Source organism: Xiphophorus maculatus, chromosome 20 (genome assembly GCF_002775205.1).
Source record: "Xiphophorus maculatus strain JP 163 A chromosome 20, X_maculatus-5.0-male, whole genome shotgun sequence".
Lineage (NCBI taxonomy): Eukaryota > Metazoa > Chordata > Actinopteri > Cyprinodontiformes > Poeciliidae > Xiphophorus > Xiphophorus maculatus.
This window is the reverse complement of record NC_036462.1, coordinates 2,420,097-2,438,514: the sequence shown is the minus strand read 5'-3', so window position 1 is coordinate 2,438,514 and position 18,418 is coordinate 2,420,097. Positions and strand designations below refer to the sequence as shown.

General features: G+C 40.1%; 1 protein-coding gene across 1 annotated transcript; it reads right to left on the bottom strand.

The window, feature by feature from the left end:
* Positions 1-127: 127 nt before the first annotated feature.
* On the bottom strand, positions 128-16,344 carry LOC102229777 (bridging integrator 2-like). Its single transcript, XM_005807809.3, has 12 exons — positions 15,912-16,344; positions 13,904-13,984; positions 8,863-8,917; positions 8,428-8,522; positions 7,335-7,430; positions 6,768-6,875; positions 6,600-6,685; positions 6,409-6,484; positions 6,244-6,326; positions 3,349-4,003; positions 2,415-2,507; positions 128-490 (listed from the first exon to the last, which is right to left on the bottom strand). The coding sequence occupies exons 1-12, from the start codon at positions 16,002-16,004 to the stop codon at positions 377-379; spliced, it is 1,635 nt and encodes a 544-aa protein (XP_005807866.1). The 5' UTR covers positions 16,005-16,344; the 3' UTR covers positions 128-376.
* Between the last annotated feature and the right edge of the window lie 2,074 nt (positions 16,345-18,418).

Below are 18,418 nucleotides of genomic sequence, written 5' to 3'. Positions count from 1 at the left end.
GAAGGTGTCTTTGTGTTTACAGTGCACATAATTTCAGTTAGTCTGTAAAAATCCACCATTTATATAGCAGCACATAAATCTATTGGTGTATTAACCCAGGTCTTACTTTAAAAAAAAAAAAAACTTCCCCCATCATTTAGAACTTTATTGATTTTGTTGTAAAACATTAAAAACAGCTTCAAAAGATTGTTTCACAGTGGCTCGTAGAAATCTTGTAAAAACATAAAGAGGTGAAAATACTGGAACATTTCCAAACACTTATGTAATGTTCGTCAGCCGGGTCCCGTTTGTTCCACAGGTTGCATCATCATCATCATCATCATGTGTGACCCAGTATCAGCTCAGAGGAAGGAGAAAGGTCAGAGTGGCGGCGGCCTCAGTCCGCCTGCAGCGGGCCGACCAGGTTTCCTGAGAAGATCCCAGAGTGGAGGTCCAGATCCTGGTGCTGCTTCCAGCTCTCCTCCCTGATCCCCATCAGCAGGCCGTCCAGCTGCCAGACACACACAGATGGAAAACCCAGCTTAGAACACACACCCACTGCGCATGCAGTACACACTCACAACCACTTCTACGACCATCATGATAAATTATGCTGGATGATAAACTGTCCCAGAAGTTATTGTGATAATCGATAAACTTTGAGATCATTTTCAAGTGGAATAATGGCAATGGTGTAATAATGAAAAAGCATGTTCTGAAAGAAAACCGTTCTTGCCTTCCTTCATCTCTTAAGTCGAGTTCATTTGTGTTTCACATTTCAGCTGCAAGGGAGTTCAAAGTGACTTCCATCATCATGCAGTATCCTACAAGTAATTATCAAAAGCAACTTGCAGTTTTCTGGGAGTTTGTTCCAGATTTGTGGTGGATAGAAGCCGGATAGAATGATGCTTCTCTTCATTTGGTTCTGGTTCTGGGGAAGCAGAGCAGAACCAGAACCAGAAGAGTGGAAGTGTGAATACAGAGAAAGAGAGCAACTAAGAAGAAGTGGGACGATGTGAGGACTGAAGAGAGTCACCAGGAGTATAAAGGGACACACAGCATAAAATGAAGGTAGAGGAAGCAAAGGCCAAACAAACACCGACTCTGACAGGGTGGACAGTAAGGAAGGATGATTTATATCGGTTGGCAAGGCAAGAGATGGAGACGGGAAGGATGTCCAACAGGTTAAGAGGATTAAGAATCAAGATGAAATTGGTCTGACACATTCAAAAAGTGTTAAAGGAAGATGGATGGAGTACTTTAAAAAGTTGATAAATGAAGAAAATGAGAGAACCAAAAGGAGAAGAAGTGGCTACTGTAGATCAGGAGGTAAAGATTAGTAAGGCTGAAGCAAGAGAGACATGGAAAAGGATGAAGAGTAGAAAGGCAGTTGGTACGGATGATAAACCTGTGGAGGAGTGGAAGGAGAGACAGCAGTGAGTTTTTGACTAGTGTTCAGTGAGAGAGAAGAGGCCTGAAGAATGGAGGAGAATTGTGCTGGTGCCAATTTTCAAGAACAAGTGGTAGAAAGTTGATGAGTCAATCAATGACGTTATGGGAAAGAGTTGTTAAATGAAGCCTGAGGTTAGAAATGGGCATCTGTGAGTGGCAGTATAGTTTTATGACAAGAAGTTCTCTTTGGGAGACAAAAATGGCTTGGACTGAGATGGTTTGGACATGTACAGAGGAAATACATCAGTAGAAGGGTGCTGAGGATGGAACCGACAGAGAGGAAGACCAGAGAGCAGATTTATGGATGGAGTGAAAGAGAACAGGAAGGTAGTTGGGGTGAGAGGAGAAGATGCACAAGACATGGTTACATGTAGACAGATGACTCGCTGTGGCGACCCCTAAGGGGAAAGGCTGAAAGGCAAAGAAGATTTTCATTCCACTTTACAATGACACACTACTTTGTACTGCTTCATCACACAACATTCCAAAAAATACATAATTTCATACATAATACAGGTTTGTGGCTGTAACATGACAAAATGTGTAGATGAGGCAAAGGAACTAGGAACTGATCAAGGATCTGTTGAACGTACGATGGTAAACAGAGAAGCTGGATTGTGTAAAATAATAATTAGGATCTGAACACAATTTTTTCTTGTTTATTTTATCTGCAGGGAAAATTATTCTGAGAAAATGGCAAAGACTCCTCACGAGCATATGATCAAAAGCGGGGGGGGCGGGGGGGGAAAGTTGAATGCTTACAACTGAAGGCTAAAAACAAGTTTCCACAATGTCTTGGTCTGAAATGACTTGTTAGGTCAAAAGTTTACAGGAAGGGTGTCATCCTCAATGTGAGCAGCAGCATGATGTAAGGCGAGATATGCTCGTTGAGAACGAACACACACACACACACACACACACACACACACACACACACACACACGTGCACACACACAAAGAAAGAGAGAGAGAGAAAGATTAACCTCTTGGGTGTCAGCCAGCACCAGGATGACGTCTCCTTGTTCAAACTGCAGCTGGCCTTCTTCAGACGATTCATTGCTCTCTGTCGCCACCGCCTGGTGGAAAATAAGATAGTTTTATTGTTTTGCTCAAAGGTGGCTGAGATATTTTCAATTCCAACTCAATAAACACAAGAACATTTTGCTTTTCACAGGAATTTTTTGGTTCCCTTGCAATAATGTATTTGGCAGTAAGTTCATTATTAAAGTCCTTCTGCTACGGAATAAAGTTTTTGCAAGGGTTTCCTTTTCTCTTAATATCTCAATAGAGTTATATAGAGTTTTATCTCTTTTTTGATAAATGTACCACAAACTTGAGCACAGCAGTTCAAACGTGGGCTTTCCATTCCTGCTCTACAACAAACATGACAGAAACTTTCTGTAAGAAATTATTTGAACTATTTTTGAGTTATTTTCATGGGGTAATACTGTCTCCTGTTTTGGTTGTGTCCGTTACTCGGAATTATTCATAAATGGACATATTCTTGTTCAGTCCCGTCTCCAATGAAAGATATGACACAAACAAACATCAACACACAGTTAAGAGATCAGCTTTCAACCCGTTTTCTGCTCCAAACGGTTAAGAACCTATAAACACGTTTTCACTGGGGATCTTTAAGGTGTATGTATAATTTTAAATTGACATTTGTTATCAATGTGACTTTATACAAAATGGTGCGTTTGTGAGCTGATTGTGAAGGAACGCCTCCGGTCCTCTATGGGGCGTCTTACTATCCAATAGAGAGTATATGCAACTTCTTAATAAAAAAAAAAATCTGAATTCTCTCTTCTCTTTGACGATGGGTCTGGTTTTGGACTCAGATATTTTTTGGGAGAACATGGAGAAAAGTAACTTAAGATTAATTTTGTGTTGCTACTGGACAGCAGTGATGTAGACCTTGTAGAGAAAGCCAGGTGGATTCTGAGAACTCAAGTCATCTCTCTCCTCTGTCGTCTCTGGATTGTCCGACGTTTCCATCTGGTCCTCCCCTTCGGCAGGTAGCAGAGGCTGCTGGTCTGTGGAATGGAAGGACTGGCGGGGGACCGGAACAGGCGGAGGTTCGGGTTTGGCCTCCTCTGACGACGGAGTGCCCACAGCGCCCTGGTCGAGACTCTGCACATCATCGCCATCCGCCATCTCAGAGGGGCTGGACAGTTCCTGATTCGCCGCCTCAGACTTTGGCACCCCGAGTCCAGAGTCATCCGACTGATTCGTGGCGAGCTCCGCCTCCAGGTCCTCCGGACTCTCATTGCGTGTGCTCTTGCTGCTGTTCTCATCGTCGCACACAGATTGCCTCTTGGGTGTGTTCACACCGCTGGAGCTGAGATCCGAGTCTGATGAAGTGATGCTTTCGGATGGGGCGCCGCTCTCCTCTGGGGCGGTGTCTTCTTCAGAAATGCCCTGAGTCTGTTGGACGGGGGAAGTTGGAGCAGCCTCTTTGCCGTTTTGGGTGGAGGAATGGATGGAGACGTGGTCAGCTGGGAAAGCCGTGTTGCAGGGGATGGGGTTGGAGATGGCCAGGGACCTTCTTTTCTTTGACTTGCCAGTTGAGCTGTTTGAGAAGAAAGAGGAGAGTATTGGCTCAGAAAATAAGGGACAAATGTGAGCACATCAAACAAAAATCACACTGATTCTTTAGCACACAACACGGTGTGATTTACAAGCCAAATTAAGGATAGTGAGACAAAGAATTCAACAACTTGTAAAAACTTTGTTGATGTAACAACAAGAAATTGTGAAGGACTTTTAATTTCACTCTTCTAAAGTCTCACTCCAAGTTCTTTGACTTTGTGTTAACAGGGGTGGAAATTAAAGATTTCCTCCAGCAGCCGCAGCGGCGGGTAGAGACATTTTCTTAGCAGCCACTAAGACGTCTCAACAGCCACAGTTTTTCTTTTTTGTGTGTAACATTTCACTTGATTACAAACCCCTCCAGTACAAGCAAATTATACTGGACAAAATTATAAACGCCCTATGTCAAATATTGTTGCCATGAGGAATTAACGACTGTAAATGAGCATTTGCTGACATTTTATTGTACAAAAGTAATATTTCTTTTTAATATTAGTAATATTTGTGTAGAATTTTTAATCCAGCTTGCCGTCAGTGAGCAATACTCAGTGAGTTGTGTTTTTTTTTTTACTCAGTGCATGTGTGGGGCATGTCCAGTGGGTGGTCAGACAAAACGAGCAACAGCTAGACAGTCCTTGGACCACCCCACCCCAAAATGTCAAACTTTTTCACAAGTATATGAGTTTGGACAGAAGTTCAAAATGCCAATGGTGGGCTGGCATTTCCTGTTCAAAATGCCAACCCACCACAGTGGCGGGTGCACTGTTCAAATTCACACCATGTCATACTTTTACCCGCATTTGGCCACTAGGGGGTGCCAATTTACATCCCTGTGTGTTAGGCATTAGTTTATGGAAGAACACTCTGCTGCAGTCTCGTACTCCCACACACTCCCAACATGCTTCCCAGAGTAACTCAGTGTATAAGGGAGTCCAGCCTCTCCAAAAGCAGAGCTTCAGATGCTAAAATATTTGTGCAGACAAGCTGAGCTGCTGCCTGGTTGGTGTCAGTTGACCTTACACCTGCAGAGCGACTGTTGTTGCAACCTTTGAGGTTGCAACAATTCATTGTTGCAAGCATCTGTTACTACAAGGGTGCAAACACTTCTACATGTTGGCTTTGTTGATTAAATATGCATACATCTAAAGATGATTTGAACTTTTTGTGAGCACTATAATAATCATGAAGTCTTGGTCATTTTTATAACATTTTTGAGGAATAGCCTTGCTATGAAGCACAACCTTGATTTGTGAGTACTCAGCACTCTGACATTTTCTGTGAATCAGCATTTGTGCTAAAAAAAATAATGAATTGTTATACAAAGACCTTCTTCCTTAAAGTGTTTCTCAAAGTGTCTGCTTCGTTCTATGACAGCCATACGTTTAGCAAAATTGAACGTAAGCCTAGCCCAAACTGGATTACAGCTTTTTACTGTCAGAAAAGAGCTGCTACGCAATATTTTGGGTTATTATCTTTAGGAATAACACCCAGAGCTATGAGTCAAACACTACAACATGCTCCAGAAATCCCCTTGTAATCTTCCTAAGTCGCTGTATCCTGCAGAGTCAGGCCAGCCTGTGGCGTACCCAGGCATCACGCCGAGCCCCTCCCATGTTTCACAGCAAGAATCTTTTCCATAAACAAAGATCTTAACTGATTACCAAAGCATTGTGGGTTCAGGGACAGCCTCTCTTCAGAGAGGAGTCTCTGCCTTGTAGAAGCAAAGTAATGTAATTATTTAAAGGTGAGACACTTAAAAGAAGAAGAGTCAACAGCTTTACGCGGTTTTGTGTCCAAAGTTCGGTCAATGGAATGATGCTGTGTGGTACAAAGGTCCACATTTGGCATTTGTGTCTCCATTGGCAGTGTGTTCCTCAGTATGTGGGCGTGAATAAGGGTGGGGCTGTGGGACCATGAGAGCCCAGTTGTCGACGATGATGTCATTTTGCCTGTGTACTCTTTAGTGGCCAGTTTCTCTGAATATTTTTTTTATTGCTCCACCCAGTAGATGCTGTAAATGCTTCTCATCGATAACTGATAAAAGGTTTGATCATGGAATTATCAATTTGCTTCTCGCCGTCTACTACGCTCTCAGTGATGATTGAACTGATGGTTGAGATGTTGTTCCAGGAGTCTGACCATCTAGTTTAAACCAAAGTCTGGTTCATTCTGGGCTTCACAGCAGCCATAATTAAAACAAATGTAAAAGCATTGCCCTACCTACTCAAACCCTTGATGATGAAATTTTTGCCCGAGTGCTGAGTCTCCAGTTTCTTCATCACATTGTAAAGTTCCCGGTTTAGCTGTAAAAAGAAGAAACTCAAGATGATTACAGGAGGACCTTCTGGAGTCTTCCGTTCGCACAGCAGCAGTGAGATTTTCTACCACGCTCATTTCTTTATAGAAGACATCTCTCAGGTTCGAGATGTTCTGGAACACGGTGACGTAGCAGCCGATCCGACTGCAGACAGAGAAACCAGATCAAATTTGAACTTTGTCCATGAAACAAAGTTTTCTTTCTTCCCACACAGATTCCAGCAAAATCTGAGTCTGTGTTGAGTTTCTGCTGCTGATACCTCTGGTAGAGAACAGGCAGCTCCTCCCGCAGCTCGTTATTTATCTCCTCAAAGACATTCTGGGCTTTGTTGAACTCCTCCTCTGCCTGATAAGCAGGATTAGAAAGAATGTTGGGAAAATAAAAAAGTGAAATCCCAGCTTTAAGCCGCCATGCCTATTTATGTTACCTTGGTGATTTTGGCTTCGTCCTTTTTCTTGGCGCTCTGCAGAGCTTCCAGGTGATGACGAGCCGAATCGTAGTCCACCAGTTTGCGTCCCCGCTTCGCAACCCGGTCCTGAAAAAGCAAAAAATAAAAACCCACTCATCACAATGACTCCAAAAAGACAATCTGTTAACAAAAAATTATGGAAAAAAACAATACAGTGATAGGACACAGATCTGCACACCCAACAGCAGATATGTTGAACATTTGTTGTTTTTTTTCATAGCAATTGGATAAAATGTTAGACGCATGTTTTGATGTGTAAATTAGGATAATTTTTATATTCATTGATATCCATCAGATTTATAACCCTAGAATCTGTTTTGCTTCGCTTATTTGTGGAGAAAACAAACAGTTTCTAGAAAATCTGAGATAGATAGTTCAGGCACATCTGTATTGGAAACACAGCTGCTGAATGCCATTCCTTCCTACAGCAAAGTTGTTTTGTTTTTTTATAGCAAACTTAAATGATAACATTTAATTTCCTTTTGGGATAAATAAAGTTTTTATATTATTATTATTTCCGTTTACCTTGACCTCAGGAAACTGGCTGGTGTAGTTCTCCATGGTGCGGACGAGCTGGTCACTTATTTTCTCCTCAAAGTCGTTCCATAGCAAGTCCTCACTCTGAAGCACCGGAGGAGAGTCAGTCAGTTCAAAAAACTACATTAAAAGAATAATTGAATGGAAACAACAATCTTGAATATTTTTAAAAAGTCTGTCTAAAGCCTGAAAACTTGCAATATAGCAAACGTATAGATAAATGTTTTTGAGTTAAAAATGGGCAACACTTTATTAGACGAGCATAAGACAGACATGACGCTGTCATAAACATGACATAACACCTGCTATGAACATGAAGGAGTGTTTATGAATGTTTATGACTATTGTCATTCAGTAAATAATGACTCTTTTTCTTTTTAAGAAAGATAAAGTAACACAAAACTTTTGCAAACAATCGAGTTTTAAAAACCACACGCAGTCATCTAAAGCAAAGTTGCTTTAAAAGTTGCATGGAAAATCCATTAAAAGTGCCGACTTTGCATTGAAGTGTCATTATTTACAAAATAATGCAAAGTCGGCACTTTTAATGGATTTTCCATGTAACTTTTAAAGCAACTTTGCATTAAAAGTGTCATTATTTACCGAATGACGCATCAAGACAACAGTCAGACATTCATAAAGACTCCTTCATAGTCTTTATGAATGTCTATGAAGGAGTGTTCATGTCGGTCTTATGCACACCTCGTCAAATAAAGTGTTACCAAAAAATGCTTAAAGTTGACAAGAAATTTTAAAGTATCACTTGATAACTATGTGTTATTGAAAGACTGCAAGGTTAATACCTGAACACCAAATGTAAAGTCTTAAAAAATGCTAACATTTTAAAAAAAGAGTTAAATAAACAAGCAATGCTTAGGCTGGTGGAGGCACAAGTAAAACCTGGTGGCCCGCCAGGCTTATAATACACCGAGGGAAACCCTGCATCATTTTATATAGGAGTAGCAGAATAAGGAGGTCTATGAACAAATGCAATTTTTTTTAAATGAATAAATTTCAATCACCATAAGTCATTATTCCGCTTCATTTTCACATTAGGTATCATAATGAACAAAAGCCTCACCTCTGTAATGACGGTGAGGTCGTCCACGCCGTCCCAGTCTGACTCATACACGTCTCTCAGGGTCAGAGACAGTCGCTTGGATGTTTCATGCACAGCTGTGGAAAAGCGTTGCAGGCCTTAGAAAGGTCATCATAAAACTTATCGCTACTCCACCAGCTTCAGCTGCACAGAGCCCTGAGGAGGCATTGTGTCAAACAGCTTGTTGTTTCCTGACTGGATGAGTCATACAAGCAGCGCTGCTTCTGCTGAATTTCTTTTTGCTTTTTTTTTTAAACACAGTTGGCTTTTGCTTTTCTGTCCTGCAGCCCAGCAATGCAGACAGAATTGCGAAAGTCATCAGAATTTAGGAATAGATCAAATTCACTTCTCTTTTCGCCTCACTAGTGGGGGCCGACGTCCAGCCTGAACGCAGCCATGCAATGTGTTTAAACTCACTTTTCACTGCCGCATAGTACGCCTTCACGTCTTTAAACAACCTGGTTCCGTCGACCTGTGGCCAGAGGAAAAGCAGACAAAACCAAGAAGTTAACCGAAGTCACACTTTTGCTTCATCGTTTCCTTGGCAACCTCACATTATTGGTACTATGTTTCAAGTGTGCTGCATGTTGCTTTTTGGAGCTTATTCCCCATGAGTAAACAGAAAGTATCTATTATGTTGGGAAATTATGACAGCATATTATAGCATATGGTAGATAGAAAAAAAAGGAGTAAATTTCTGCCAAAAAAAACCCATTTAGATTAAACTCGAGACATTTTCTAGAAGAAAACTTGGAATTCTCTAGTCTTGCAAGAAAAAGCTTTGAAACTTTTAGGTTAGTCTCAGAAATGTTCTAGAAAAACAACTTAGAAGTTTCAATAGTCAAACATTTTCAACTTTTTGAGCTCTGAGACTTTCCAAGTTTTTCTAGAAAATTTCTGAGTTGTTTTTTTTTGCCCAGGTTTACTACCATCCCCCCTTATCTACATTGGCCATAGCAAACTGTCGTAGAAAATTCTTGTGCAGTGGTCGATATTACTGGATAGGACAGCGCCTACTAGCCGCTGTAGCTAGTGACGTGCTAGCAGCAGCTAGCTCTCCTACAGGCACCATTACTATGCATCCAGTCATGTCCACAAAACAACCTATACAGTTTAAATGTGGGATGAGCTGGAATCTGTGGGACCCTCTTTTTTTTTTTTTTTACATCTGATTTAAAAATATGGTGTAAATTACAAATGTTTTGATACATAAAATATGAATTCTCCTATATCTCTAAGCAGTTTGATTTCTGTCAGTTCTGTCAAGATGCAAGAGGACCAAACAAATTCCTCCTTTATACTGAATAATTAATTTACTTTTAAGTAATTGCTACTGTAGGAGACATAGTTTGTTAAATACTTTATAAAATATTTATTGTATTTGTTATGAACATCACAACTTTCTACAAACAAATGAGACAGTTGTTACAGGTTTTGTCATTTATTGAAAACACACTAGTCACAGGGTGTCCAATCCTGGACAATATAGCTCAGAAACTTTTCGCTGTATAAATGTTTCATAACAGCGATATCAATAATTCTCGATAGATAATTGTTTTCCCCAAATACCTAACGTATTGCCAAACAGGTGGCATAACATTTCCTGCTTTATCCACAGTTATCACTCCAAACTGTTGTTTTTAAATTTTTAAGCAGTTATCAGGCACAGTGGCAGTGACGATCGCAAGCATGCATATTCACACAAAGCTGAATAAATAGAAAAATAAGCACAAGAGACTGTGTAGTATGGGCAAATTTCCAACATACGAAAAATATAAGAACAGTACAGTTTTTGAATAAATCATCATCAGATTTAAAGAAATGAGCAATTTGCAGGATAATTTAAAAATGTGCACATATTGTAGGTTTCTGCATAGAAATGAGAAAAAAAAACAGTAGCAGGGATGTAAACACTGGGTTGAGGGGGAATCATAGCAGCTAGCGTTTAAATAGTTGCAACAGTTGAGATAATGAGGTGAAAGCAGCAAGCAAGTCACTCTGTGAACTCCCTTCCTGTTGCTCATTGACACTTTTCTTTACAACCGCCTTTTACTTGTTATCTCTCAGAAATACAACAATTAAAGAGGTACTAACAAAAGAGCCTAGCTAGAAGGGGCAACTGGAGAATACACCAAACGACACAACAGTTAGCAACAAGAGAAAGGCGAAAAAAGGGAAGCTTGTCAGCAGGTATAAGCAGAGACCACTTTGCTAGCATTAGCCAACAAGCTAATGGTTAAACTAGCTCAAATAGAGTAGCAGACACAGATGAACAGATGTCAGAGCTTCAAGGTCCCATAAAAACAACAAGTAAGCGTCTCCTCCATATAATGAGTGGCGACCTACCCATAGAAATCAATACAAGCAGCCTTGAATGCAGTTTTTTGTTTTTGTTTAGATTTTTTAAAATAAAGGACTGCAGAGGTTTATATTCCAATAAATTTGGTGAATTGTTTTATTACAGATCAAAAATGCATATTAAAGGATTGTATTGGCAGCCATACAAACAAGAAAATCAATAACAGCAAATACAACAAAGGACAGAATAACCTATATGAAACCTCAGGAGCTTAAAATACACTTAAACTTGTTTTGTTTACCTCAGAAAATTATGCTAAAACACTTGATTTGATTCAGTTGAAATTAAAACAAATTGAACTGCATTTAGGTTACCTACACTGCTTTTAAAGGTTAGTTATTATTAATAATAGTCATATTATAAACAACATCCATCCATCCATGCAATTTGTACATCTGCTCAATTAGTGTTGGGTCGCAGGGGACAATAGTGCCTAGCCCACAACAATAATAATAAATGACTTAGAACTCAATTAGTTGAGCTTGTTTTATAGGAATTCGGAGTGGGGGTGCACCCTTCTTAATTTTGGGAGATCAGTGATCGGACAATTTTTACATGTGAAGCCGATCTTATCCACCGATGTTATCAACCTCGACAAAGGTCTAAAAATCAACCACTGTGCTTTTCTTTTCTCCTGTGAGAGAGGTTTGACTGACAAACTGGACGACCAGGTCATGTCTGCACATCTACAGTTAACAAAAGTCACCCCATTGGTGCCAATTCAGCAACTTTCTTGATATACTGAGCAACATTTCAGACAAAAATATGGCATCAGCCAAAATCGGAATCGGTAAGTTAGGCTTTTTAAAAGATCGATAATCTGCGATCAGCCAGAAAACTGCTATCAGTGCACCCCTAGTTAGGACCAATTATGAAAAATTATTTTGTCTGATAATTGCCGATTCTTAAATCGCATTCTAAACAGTTACTGGCCACTATACTGACCTCTGGACCAAATTGTTATGTTCAGGACTATCTCAGTTCTTACTGGGAACAGATTCAGCAGCAAGCTTATGGAAACAATCCTTTAGAGATTTTTTCACCACATCTTCTATTAAGCTGAAATCTGGTTACCATGGAGTACATTGGGCTACACTGAACTCATTGTTATGTCTAGGAAATCAGTTTAAGATGATTTGAGGTTTGGGACATTGTGTATTATCCTTCTGGACGAAGTCACCAGATGGTGAGTAGAGGTGTGGTCCTAAGAGGATGGACATGATCAGCACCACTACTCAATACACCAGCAGAAGTTGGACTACTCCAGGAAATGGTATTCTGCATACTTTGGTTGTTATTTGACCCACTGCTGACTTTATATTTTCTCAGACCACTTTGTGTATTCTCTGACATCAACAAGGCATTTTACTCCTACTCACTGAATATTTATGTTTGTCCAGGAAACACCCTGGAGCCTCACTGCTGCAATATACCAGCAGTTTCTGAGCTACTTAGACCAGTTCATCTGACTACAGCCATGTCCCATTCAATAACCCTTAAAGCTGCAGTATGTAATTTTAAAAATGTTTTTCTTTTTATACGTTTGTTAAAACTGTCACTATGTGGTGATAGTTTGGTACGACACAGATAAAATGTGAAATTCTTTTGCTCCTTTACCTTCTCCCCGTGCTAACTAGATACAACCAGTCAGAGCCAGGAGGCGGGTCTTAGTGCTGCCAATCATGCCTGTTCATCCCGTCCTGCCCCTCCTCTAATTTGCATGCTACAGCTTCTTCCTGACAGCAGAGCCTATCATGAATGCTGAAGCTAGTTAGCATGGCCACGGTTCTTCTGTAGCAGTAAGTCGTTTCTCTGCCATTAACACATTGAACAAGGTACACAAGATTGATTGACAGCACTAAGCCCCTCCTTCTGGCTCTGATTGGTTGTCCTTGGTCAGAGTGGTGCATTTCTTCAAACAGCAATAGTGGCTCAAGAGAGGAGGTGGAGGAGATTGATCATTTCTTAGACTATCTCATGTCTTACTGTCATGACATGGTGACAGTTTTAACAAATATGTATAAAAAACATGTTTTATAAAAGCTACATGCTGCAGCTTTAAGTTCTTTCTTGCTCCGTTTGAACCTGTTGTCATTACCCCTTCTAGATACCTGAACGCACCGAGTTGTTGTCATTTAATGAATTCAACAGGTGTACCTAACAAACTGTCTGATATGACTTTATAAATTATAATATTTGGTTGTAGAAGTTTTGTGCTGCTAATCCCTCACAGTAACACTATAGAGTTGCACAGCTTAACCTAAAAGTCTTGGAATAAAACTGGATCACAGCATTTTTTTTGCATTTGTTTCAACAAAAAATGCCACTCAATATGATCACATTTATCACATCACATCAAGGTTTCCCCCAGAAAACTTGCTAAGCCTGGTGGTTGGGCGCTACGGCACTCATTCATCCAGAGGTTAAAAATGTTTAAAGTTGACAACAAATTTGAAAATATTACTTGATGGTTATTATTGAAAGATTGGAAAATTAATACCTGAACACCAACTATGACGTCTTAAAAAGTGCAAACATTAAAAAAAAAAGAAGCAATGCTCAGCCTGGTGGGGGCAGAAGTAAAAACTGGTGGCCCGCCAGGCTTTACTGGCACTCAGTGTGGACAGGAATCATTTGGCTAACATAAACTAAAAAGCTAACGCTAGACCACTTAAACAAGGCTGCAGTAATAAGTGGGGTGTTCAATTATTTTTGTCTAACATACCGAAAGATTCCTCTTCCAGAATTAGTCTGAATTTGCAGAAAACTAAAAAAAACTTTTGCTTCCTAAATGACGGTAACCTCTTCACATGTCTGCTACAGAGAACTGAAACTAAGCAAAATGAGACGAGAAGAAAAAAAGTCCTAGAATATGTTCCAAGTCCTCAAATCAAGGCCAAGCTGATTGTGTGAACTTGTGTGTTGGCTCCATTGCAACATCAGAAACAAAACACTGATTGTTTAGTCCCCATGGATCGCTAATCGCAAGAAGATTATTTGTGAGGAGGCTGTAAGACGTGCCGCTGAACTATTAAAGCTAGTTCTTAGAACAGACTGGAAGCAGCAGCTGATTCTGATTGGCTGGAGGTGTGGCAGTACCTGCTGCTTGTTGAGGTTCTGGAAGCAGAGCTCAAACTGTTCGTCTTTGGTCTCCATGGTTTTACCCAGTTTCTGAAGAACCTGGGAAACAATTGGACATTTAAATGATTAATGTGTGATACAGAGTTATACAGCTGCAAAATCAACATTTTGTCTAGAATGTGAAGAAAAGCAGGACAAAGTGCAGAACTGTATGTATTCTTAAACCTTTAAAGTCGACCAGTGAGGCAAAGACTTTTTATAGCCTCTGATTTTGCAATAAGTTCACTAATAATGTTAAGATTTGGTACATTATGGCATATAGCATCAGAAATCCTAAAACAAGCTTCTTACTTTTTAGCCAAAGACACTTCAAATAGGAAAGTCAGGTTAATGTTATTTAGACAATTGCAATGTCATTAAATCAGGATTTCCTTAACCTTGCACATTTACGCAAGTTCAAATTTTACATCTCAGTATAAAACTTTGATATAAAGCGTTTGTGCTCTTGAAAAAAAGAACTTTTCCAACAGGTGAGATTCTTCTGAGAGGTTCAAGGAAGCAGCTTTCTCTTAGGAAAGCAACGTCTAATCTCCAGGTATTTGCAGTAGAGGTGGGACTCCAGTTCATTTTAGGGGCTGTCATTCATCAATTGCAATTAATCACACTTTAATAAAGCAATTTAATAGACAAATTCAAGCTTCCATTATCAAACAGATCATATAATTTTTTTTATTGCTGGTCTTTGCCAACTTGTGAAGTTTAACGCAACATTTTTGAAGATAAGTTCCGGCTCATCTACTGGTTTCCAGTTTTTAAGGATTTAGAAAACAGGATTCAGGTTCTTCTAATGCCTCAGAGAACATGTCTCTATGTGTTACCAACTTTTTTTAAAATTTCTGTTTTCAGTAGATTGCTATATGCTCCTGATGGAAATGCTTAGCCTGGAAACTGTTGTTCTTAGTCTGGATGCATATGAAACTAAATAAATGGGATATTTCAGTGGAACCTGTGGACGACCCATCAGAACCGACTGCCTGGCGTCTCCACTGCTGCCTAACTCATTGTTCAGAAAGCAACACAAAGAGCGGAGCCCCACATACTGACCTTTAGCGGCTGCCCACATATTGTCTGTTTTGTTTGTTTTTTTAATAGTAGCAAATGGCTGATATTTATTTTATGGCAAATATTGACCTAATTTATCAGCAGATATAAAATTCCAGCCCAGCTATTAATTAGGTAGTAGATAGGCTAAGCTGGTCCAGCCCTGCTTATCCTGACACACCGATACTCAAACATGCCGCAAATTCTTAGCCAAACAAGATAAATGTGGCCTTTACCTTCTATTGAATGCAGATGGTTTTCAGCTTAACATGTAAAACAAAACTTCGGAATTTCCCCTCTGGCCCCCATTTCATTTTTCTGTCTGGAAACATATGTATACATCACATAATCCCTCACCAATATAATCCCTCACATATAATACGCAACATTGTTGTTCTTCTATAGAGGTGGAGCACCAAAAATCAAACCAGTCAACCACAAACTGAGTGAGAAAGACAGCAACAAGAGGAAGTGAACAGACAGGAAGTGGCAACTTTTGTACGTCCGCACAGTGGAACAGCTTCTAACTTCACAACACAGAACAGAGCAAACCAGTTTTCTTGTTGAGCAGCTGAAAGTGAGCAAGTTAGGATTTTCATAAGCTGAACTCTGAGAAGATTAAGTTTGGTCTTTTCTCTGGAAAAAAGAGAAAAGAGGAACAGATAACCTCCACGATGAGCTCCTGCACGTTTTAATCCGAGTCAACTAGAGTGAAATAACGGCAGCAGCTGCTGCATGCCCAGCCTGGGAGGGCCCGTCCAGAGCTACAGTTCTAGAAAAGTTCTGCATCCCAGCAAGATTCAGCAACAGGGCTGGTAGAGATATCCTCCAGCCAACTGCTCCATGACGGAGTTTAACGCATATTTATGAAAATAAATGGAGACACACACAAAAAAATAAAAAATAGTAACCGGTTTCAATTTACCTTCTCCTGTGCTCTGTTCAAGGACTTCTGGACCCGCTTGGCGAGGAATCCCGCTCCAGCCTGGAGGTTCGGACCCACTTTATTCTCGGCCATCTCTCAGCTCAGTTCTCGGCTCAGTTCTCCTCACGTCTGCCGCTTCCTCGGCGCGCCTCGACTGCGGGCTCCGCTCAAGGCGCTGGGAGGTGGAGCAACAAGACACACTTACGAAATAAACACAGCAGAGATCAGGACCTGCTCAGCGGGAGCGGAGTCATTCTAGCTGTCATCATCATCATCATCATCATCATCAACACCAGCGGCTGTCTCCGCGTCTTGTTCGAACTTGTAGGCGCTTTCTGCGAGTCCCGATCTGTCCCAGAAACTTTACTGTCGTTGTTGAGAAACTTTTCCCACCCGTGGGGCCTTTTCTTCTGGTAACAGCAGCGCTCACCTGGAGGCGACGGCCGTAATTGACGTTCCTCTATAGTGACGCGGTTCTGATTCAGCAGCGTGACGCAGGCTTAGCTTTAGAATGGGTGGAGGATACCATTAGTATAAGTAAAATAGTAGTTTGTAATGATTCGTTATCAGCACTGCCGAAAATGGAAGTCCAAACAATCACCAAAATGTTTTGTCTGAGGTTCTGTTCTGAACTAAACAAAACACACTCCTGATCATGTAGGTGTTTTGGGTAATGAAAGAGCAGATAGGTTGGCTGGAGGCTGTTACAAAAGTAGTAAAGTGATCTATATCTGAAGTGTAGTTTGGAAAGAAAGTAAGAAGTTATGGAAAATTAGGTGGTGTAATGAAATAAATGGAAGACATTTATATAAGATACACAATACAGTCGATGTTCTAGAGCAGTGGTTCTCAAATGGGGGTACGTGTACCCCTGGGGGTACGTGGAGGTACTGCAGGGGGTACGTGAAGCTTTTCAAAATATCTTTAAAAAATCAGTAGGCTCCTCATAATAAGTCTTGGGAAAAATTATTTTGTGAAAAGTTCGATAAAATATAAATGTGTGTTCATGCACTGAATTTTATATTCAGTATTTAGTTTCAATATCCTTTAAAATAAAACGGTTTGACTGGTTTTATACCTTCCTGGTGGTCACCGTCTTCTGTTTTTCTTTTTTGTTTAACCATGCAATGTTTGCAACATGGATGTATTTGTCAGGTTCACTGATATAAGTTGTTTGGCTTTAATAAATCAGACAGTGATTTTACAGCACTGTACCCCTTTTTAATTCCAAAAATGTTTTGCCCGTGACTAAAAATATATTTTTAAGGGGGTACATCACTGAAAAAAGTTTGAGAACCACTGTTCTAGAGGAATAAACAGGAGGGAGGAGATAATTATGCATAGAATAAGAACCGGTCATATTTTTTAAATGGCACTCCTTTTAAGATGGGGAAACATTTTACTGGTTAATGTAATTTATTTAACTTTGATTTAACCAAAGTCACCACTGAGATTTATGCTGCTGCCTATCGTTGCCAGGTCTCTGTTAAAATTACATTTTTAAGGGAGACCTGGCAATGAACATAAAACAAAACAGTTACAGACATGACATACAAATGATATTGTGATATATATCATTATCGTTACCCATCACAATGTATATTGTGATATGAATTTCATGCTATATTGTATATCAGTCACAGGGAGAAGATGCAAAGTGCCTGCAGAAAAACACCAGGCTGGGGTTAGAACCCAGGACCTTCTCGAAGCAAAGCAACTGTGCTATCAACTGGTCGACCATACAACCCAATCTGAAGCTGTCGCTTTGGATTGGCTTTGCAGTGTCAGAGTAATTGCCTCAGTGTGCATGTGTGGTTGTACTACCACAGACTATGTGGTCAACTTAGAAAAGTTAAAAGTGTCGTTTCAGTTATGGCTGAAAAACTAGGGCACCCTGTTTGTGTACGTGTGTGTGTTTTCTTTGCTTTCTTTTTTTTTTTTTTTTTTTTTTACATATTTGCTCGTATGAACATTTAAATTATTTCCGGTAAGGGCACTGGGCAACACAGGTCAAACAAGCAGACACCCATACTCACACTTAGGGCAATGTGGAGAGGCTAGCTGACCAAACGGTCAAGTGGTTAAAGCCGGAGAACCGAGATTTACTGGGACTTTCTTACAAAAATCGTTCTTAATTTCAGTGGGACATTCCTGGTTCAATAAAGGTCAGGTAAATAAATTAAAGCTAGAGTACCCAGAGAGAACCCACACATTCACAAAGAGATGGCTTCAGGCAACTTTAAAATCTGATGCAACTGGATCTTAAATTCCCTTTAGTAGATGAAAAGCAAATTGTCCTGCTCTCCAAATATTCTGCATTTTTAGATGTTAACCCTGTTATCTATTACATAAATGTAGTAGTTTTTGTTTCTTACATTAAACACATTCTGTGCCTTTGTGTGTTCACAAAAACCTGCATTATAACTCTTATGGCTCATTTTTGTAATAAGTTCAGTGTAATGAACTACCACTAATGTTTCCTCAAAGCTCCACCTAAATACATTAAT